The following is a 7,715-nucleotide window of genomic DNA, read 5'->3' as shown; positions in this document are numbered from 1 at the left end:
ATTTACGCGCCCGGGGCATAAGTTCGAAACCATTATTGGGATTTGTAACCGGTTTTTTTGTTATTTTTTAATATACGGTTACTATCGTTATTTGGGCAATTAAAAAAATACCTTTAAAATTTAACGACGCGTTTATCGTATTGGTTAATAAAATTAATTTTTATAAAAAAAATTATTTTTACCTTTTAATTTTCGGTTTATTTAGGCTAACGTCGCGGTCCGCGTTTGGGGTAAAGGAATTTTTTAATTTTAATATTCCAATTTCCCGCCTAAAGGATTTAATATATTAAGGAAAATGTTAATTGGATATCCGTTTAATATTAGCCGGTTACGGGTATTAATTAGTTTAATTATTCGGTATATTTCCTTACCCCAATATTCTAGGGAAAAAAAATTAAATAAAAGGTAATTTACGGTTTATATTATTAAAATAAAAGACGCAAATAAACGATAATAATAATTGGGCTTTATATATTAATTATATACCGCATAACCTTATTTTTAGTTTTCCAAAGGTTAGTCGGTTGCCTTTTTTTTGCGGACTATACGAACGAACCAATAAATTGCGGCTTAAATGTATATAGTTTTCGGGCAAACCGAACCGATAAAATAATCTATACCGTAAAATAATTTTAATTTATCTATCGTAATTAACGGGCGGTTTAACGTTACTTAATAAATATAAAACGTTTTAGGCTTTTTTTTACCTAATTTTTGGGAAATTACAAATAAATTTTGGTATAATTCGTATAAAAATAAATGGAAAGAACCGCTGGTTTTAAAAAAACGAATTATAATAGTTAAATATCGAATTATATTTGCAATTAAATAATATATTTGAAAATAATATAAACAACCTCTTTTGCAAAACTAACTTACATTTATTATTAAACACCTTATTGCAATTTTTTACTACATTCTAAATGGAAATTAACGATAAAAATTAAACTAATTTATCCATTTCCAAATCTGGCCGGGCCAAAAAGCTGCTATATTTCCAAATTTATTATACCGGCTTTTAACAATAGGTAAACTAATTAAACCATTAGGGTAACAAGCAATAATATTTACTTACCCCTATATACGGAATACCATCCGGTTTTCCGTTAAACTATACTTTATCCAATACCAATCGGCAACGGTAATATTTACTATTTCGGTTATTTTACATAAAAATCGGGCGCACGCCACTTAAAATTACAATCGGCTTCAAACAGGCCTATTTAATTTTTATCGAAGCAATTGGTCGGCCACGATTAAAAAAAAAGGCATATTTATTAACCGGTACGAATTTGTAATATAACGTATTAAAACCTTGTTTTGGAATTCCTACGGATTATCGATATCATTATTAATATGGTTAAAAAATCAGGGGTAAATTTAATGCTAACTTTTTTGCGGGAACCTTTTAACCGGCTCGTTCTTATTAGCCTTTACCTCCATTAAATATCCCGGCACTTAATTTGGATATATTCCTTTCGATTTACATTTGGTAAGATTTTTCGCCCTCCTTATTTTGCGAATACGGTATAAATTAATAAAAAAAAATTATATAATATTTAGGGGTATTTTTTTTTGGTATATTTTTACATTGAATAAATGGGCGAAAAAACCTGTTTTAATAATATACCGTAAAAATATAACCAATTTTAACGCAATTTATACCCTAACGCCGTAATACCTTTGATAAAAATTTAACCTTTATACAGCCGTATTAGCGAACTATAATAAATAAAGGCAATTACCAATAATTTAATTTGGCCTAAACGGCTTTAAAACCCGGTTTTAACTTTCGCGGTTAATTGGTCCCAAAAAAATCCCAAAAAAAAGTCGGACGTATTTCCGAATATTTATCCTCGATTTTCCCGAAATTACATTGCAATTTCTGGTTTTTTTTATATAAAAAATGCGAATTAAAAATTAAACTTTTATTTTCAATTATTATTTCCAACAATTTGGGCATAGTTTTTGGAAAGGTTAACTTATTTAGCGCATTTTTTATTGGTTACCTGGTTTTTGGAATAATATTTATTTGGAAAATTTATAAATACGTTACAGGTTAGAAATAATAAAAAATATTTAAAATCCCAGGTATTTAATTATTGCCATTTAATTTATATTATTCCAGCCGTTTTTTTTTTATAGCAGCTATTATTAGGTTTATATTTAATTTAATTAAAGTTCTTTTATTGGCAATTTTGCGAAGTGGGGAATTATATTCCAACCCAATAAATTGTAACAAAACTTTTTACCCGCTAATATAAAACCATATTTTTCCAACAAAATATATATTTCGTGGATAATTTTAATACCAATTAATATTTTAGAACGTATAACCCTAATATTAGCGCGGCGTGGACCAATTAATAATAAATATCAATTTTTCCAAACTTATCGCAAATTTATTTGACATTATTGTTAAAAATGTTAAATAATATAGCGGAAATACCCGTTTCCGTGGATACCGCGAATACAATTTCTTAAAAGAATGTCGCACCAAAGAAAAAACGTAAGGTACCTTATCAATTGCCATTCGACTTAAAACGCAATATAATGGGCTTAAAATCCGCATCTAACCTTGAAAAAATAACTATCGATACGCAAGCGTTGGGAATGAAATAAATTTTGCAGGTTTGGGAAGCGATGCTTGCGAAAATAACCGCGCAAAAATTCGATTTTCGTTAAGTTTTAATAACAGAGCTTCAGCTATTACGCCAAGAGAAGCGCGAAAAGGCTTTGTTGAGGCTGGCGTACGAGGGTGTGAAAAAGCAGTTGCAAATGAAAGTCCTGGAGGTAATTAAATTATAAAAGAAATTCGATACTAAGAAGTCATCCCAAACTGTAAAAATGATTGCTAACAGGGATTAAAATATGTTACCTCTTAATAATAATGCCCAGACGGTCGTTCGGAACGGTAATACGGTTTAAGGCTGTAGGGTTGGCTATAAAAGAAATATGCAAACAAACGCAGCTATCCAACCACATTCGCAAAACGGCATACGCAATTCTAAATTATTATGCCCGCAATAAATAACTGTCGGGAATAATATAAATAAAACTTACAAATTTATAAATGTCGGATAACTAACTAATAAAACCTGGATTAATATAATATATTTACCTTATCGGAATATTATTTATACGTTATTTTAATTAAAATAATTATGGGGTAAAAAGTTTGTATATATAAACCTTTGGACCTGTAACGGATTTATTTTTATACTTATTTCTTTCGTTAATTAATTATATACTTTTATACGTAACCATTTGGTTTACCCCTCGTTTTGGCCATAGCTTTAACCAATCCAATTAACATACCTCTTTATTGCAATGGTATCCAATAAAAGTAATCCGCTATTTGCGAAGCCTGTTTACCCTGTATTTTTACCATCCGCAATCTCCTATACGGTTTTTAATCCATATAATGTTTGTTTTAAGTAATTATAAATTAGGCGCCCTATTCCCTTCGTTCGTAATATATGTTTTTTATAAATCTTTTTGGGGATACTAACCACGGTTTGCTCGCTTCCCGGCTATATATACTATTGGTTTTTCGTTTTGGCCATTATTACGACCAAAAGTTGGGCCCAAAAAGATTAGATAAATTATACCCTTCCTAATAATATAATATTATTTCGATATTTTTGCAAAACGTGATATTATTACCCTTTTTATCTATAGGCTGTGGCAGCAGGCAATAAAAAATTTGTATTAATTTCCTGCATTTTTATGGATCGTGTATAGTAACGTTACGTACCCCCTGTTCGGCACCCTGAAAATCTAACGACGAAATGCCTACTTTTATAAACTAATTTAAATATAAACCTATTAACGCACAAAAATACAATCGTTTTTAGGTTGTTCCGGTTTATTAACCTCTTCTTCATCAGCTAAAAGCTCCAAATTTTTTATATTATTTTCTTGCAATCCAATAATATTTTGTTTATTAACCAAAAGCTCGTTTGGATCCGGAACCACCCTTTTCCTTTTAACCGGCCGTATTACCTCCAATTGTACTTCCAATAAATTAATTTTTTATTGGACGTTAGCCAAAAGGGTATTTTTAGTTTCGAAACTTTTTTGGATTTTTGCAAATAAAAAACGTAAAATAGCGTTGGTTTTGTTAAATTGGGAAAATTTTTGCAGTTAAAATCGGATATTTCGGGTCGTTTTAAGGGTTTTCCAAATAAATAAAAACGGGTCGTTATTTTTTTGGGTTGGGTTTTCCGGTATTTTATCCCTTTGCAAACCGTTATTTTTATTTTTTATAACGTTGGCGTTGCTATTTTCTAATAAAAAAGGGCTTAAAAATAATTTAACCAAATTTACCGGCTATAACCCCGTTATACGCCAACCAAATTAAATTGTTTTTGTTATAAATACTTTTAATTTGGTTTTTCGATAATAAAATAGGAAATTTCGTTTTCCAATAACTGTTAAATAGCAAAATTGGCTAACAAATCCAAATTAACCTCGATAAGCTTTTTTTAACGGCCCAAAAACCGATAAATCCAATGGTTAAAGAACGTATAACGAATAAGGGGGTAAATATAGGAGTTAAATATTATTTTGCAAACAAAAAAGCATAAATTCGTCCGTTATATATAATCCATAGCCATCCAAAACTAATAACCGCTTTTTAAGGGTTAAAAGTTGGGTATACGGAATAAACACTTTTTTTAACTATTTAATAACCGTTTCGTTATTTGTCCACCCGTTTTCGGTTATATAAAATTACCAATTATCGAAAAGGTTTAAATCCGTGGGAAACCATTATTATTATACGTTTTTTCTTTTAAATATAATAAAAGGAAGGAGGGTAACGCCCGTAACCGATATATATTCGATTATAGTCGTCCAACCCCGCGTTCCGGGCTTTTTCCGTTACAACGGCCGGATCCCGTTAAACCCTAATACCAGGCCGTTAAATCCTTTACCTTTTATTATACCGGTTTCGTCCATATTCCAACGGTTGGCCGGTTTAATAACGTTAATAACCGGGTTTGTAATATAAAATTACCAAGATTTAATTACCTCCGTAATAGCGCTATTAACCCGGGTGTTATTTATTCGACGGGGCCTTTGGGTTTTAAAAATTGGATAACGAGCCAAAAAACGAGTTATTTTACGTTTTCCAAGGCCTTTTATTTTTCCGGCGGCTTGAAAAATTCGTTCGGCAAAAAAGCGTAATTCTTAATGCGTTGGCGGAAGCCCTAAAGCTGTTTGGGCAAATACCCAATTAGCCAAATGTTTTTCCTGTTTCGTAAAAAGCCTTTAAAAAGGGTTTTGTGCTTTTTTATAAGGTTAAAAACCTTTAAATCGATTTTAAAGTGTAAACCTAGGTATTCCCCATTTTCGGGAGGTTTTTGCAATTGGATTGCCATTATTAACGTCGTTAATTGCAAATATAAACTGTTTTTTAATATATTGCTTTATTAGAAAATGGAAAATTAAAATTAAAAAAAAATAAATCCAAAAATGAAAGATTTATCGAAATATTTATAATAAAAGTTGGAGGATAAAAATAAAAATGTTATTATTTTTGGGTGCCGAACAGGGGGGGTGCCGAACAGGGGGTACGCAACGTTAAAAAGACGGGTGAATTATATATAAAGGGGATACGCCACTTTTCGGAACCCCGTAGCACATTGCCTACCTAAACATTCCTAAAGTAATTACTAACGCACACTAACGTACACCTGCAGCCTGAATTGTAGGGTAGGAGAGCCATATATTGGGTTCAGTAACGCTGTTTGCCAAAAGAGCGTAGAAACTCTTTTATCCTACTCCCATTGCTGACTCAACGCTAGCTATCATGTGATGACAAGATCTATCTAATTATCCAATACGATAACAACTATACCGCAAACCAGTATCATTTTAATAATTTGTATCTTATTAGCGACGCATTACATTCCCGGGGCTGGAATATTTTTCCTCATTTTTTTTACTTATCTCTGAGCAATTCGTTGTAAAGGGCTAGTTTGCCGTAAAGGTTATTATGCTACCCACCTGCCGTATCAATCTAAAGTGGCCAGGGCGAAAGGCAGGGGTTTAAAATTGGATCCAGAAATACGATTACGTATTTCCTGGGGTTTCCTTTTACCATATCCCCCGGCCCCTAGCCAATTCGAGGCAGGCTATATTGTAAGCATCAGGGCCCTAACAGCACTTTCGAACCACAATATCCGCAACTGCAAAACCTCCGTCCGTCTTATAAATAATAGCAATACCGTCGCAACGGCAACATAATATATTTTCTTCTTTACTCCTTCGGAATCCGTCCGGCGCCTCCAACCCGTAAACGTTGGACTACTCTGCACAAAAGTCAGTTTACGAGGTCGTTTTCCAACACAGCTATACGCCATCATCCTTTTTTTCTAACCCAATTCTTCGGCAGCCCAACAATCAGGCTTTTCACGCCTACACTGGGCGCAGCACGTCTTATGCAACCATGGCGTATGTGTACCGGGGATTTGGCCCTATACATCCCACGGCTTATCGCTAACTGAAATTAAAGCCGAAACTAAGAATTATGTCAAAGAAAAGGGCTTTAAATCATTTCTGGGAAACAAATTTATATTTCCAATAGATCAAATGCGTCAAACGCCGCTATAAACGCTGTCGTCAAAAAGGCACCAGCACTAACAAAAACGCAGACTGGATTGGACAGTCTCAACATTCTCAACCAGCTATTCACACAAATTCTCAATAGAAAATTACACACTAAGGCCGTAAAGATCAAAGAAAATTCACATATCCTCGATCTTGGCTGCGGAAGCGGCCTCTGGGTAATGCTTATGGCCCTAAAGTAAGCAAACCCAGTATCAGCTAAGCCGGACAGTGCTCTTACTCATCTATTTAAATAGCCCAAAACTATCTTCAATTATAGCAGCATACCGTCATATCCTATTACCTGAAAAATAAGTTTAGCCAGTACTGGAATTTGAGGGAGAAAAAGTTTTGTTGAATCGCGTGACCAGCATCCCACAAACCGTTACGTTCACCCCTGTGGATATTAAAAGGGAATGGACAGGCAAAATTTTACAACATACACCTTACGATCTAATAAATTGCAGGATGATAAAGGGGTCTATGAAATCATGGCCCACAATATACGAGAAAATAGCGACGTAAACGCTTCAAGGCATCTTCTGAACGCCGCTCTCATCTGCGCAGGCTAATCGCCAACCTACAGCCACTTGACGCCCGGAACCGGAGTCTTTAAACAGTTTAAGATCGATTTGCGATTTCAATACTCCTCTGGCCTCATTCCAAACGCCTTAAAGCAGTGGGCAGATAAGCTTCACCAGGCCATGGAAGAGCATGGCATGTTTATGCGATGCGACCCCGAAGAAATTCGATGCATGCTGCTCAAAAGCGGTTTTGACAACGTTAAAGAGCGGGCGATTATTTTTCCAATTAATGATTGGCCGCTGGAAAACGACGGTAAAAAAATCGGGAAATGGTTTAATCTCGCCCTCACCAACAGTTTATTACCAATGTCCCTTTCGCCTTTGGTTCGTACTGGGAACAACAAAGTCAAGGAAATTAATAACCTGATCAACAAAGCCAGCGAAGAATTAAATTCCCAGGCACGTACGGAGGGCGTCTATTGCATATTGTAAGTATATCTTTTATAATCTTTTACACAACCAGAATAACATGCCAACCTAACCGAAACACGCAGCTACATTTGGACCGCCATAGCCTGA

The 7,715-nt window shown here is 34.0% G+C and overlaps 1 protein-coding gene across 1 annotated transcript; it reads left to right on the top strand.

Annotated features, from left to right (window-relative positions):
* Positions 1 to 6,256: 6,256 nt before the first annotated feature.
* PgNI_12083 (uncharacterized protein) lies at positions 6,257 to 7,715 on the top strand (the record flags this gene model as incomplete). The annotated part of the gene is made up of 6 exons (XM_031132039.1): positions 6,257 to 6,459; positions 6,593 to 6,811; positions 6,870 to 6,901; positions 6,938 to 7,133; positions 7,199 to 7,624; positions 7,691 to 7,715. The coding sequence occupies exons 1-6, from the start codon at positions 6,455 to 6,457 to the stop codon at positions 7,713 to 7,715; spliced, it is 903 nt and encodes a 300-aa protein (XP_030977302.1). The 5' UTR covers positions 6,257 to 6,454.

The sequence above is a fragment of the Pyricularia grisea genome, assembly GCF_004355905.1.
Source record: "Pyricularia grisea strain NI907 chromosome Unknown Pyricularia_grisea_NI907_Scaffold_8, whole genome shotgun sequence".
In the NCBI taxonomy this organism is placed as follows: Eukaryota; Fungi; Ascomycota; class Sordariomycetes; order Magnaporthales; family Pyriculariaceae; genus Pyricularia; species Pyricularia grisea.
Note: the sequence above shows the minus strand (reverse complement) of the source record. Positions and strands in the feature narration are given on the sequence as shown.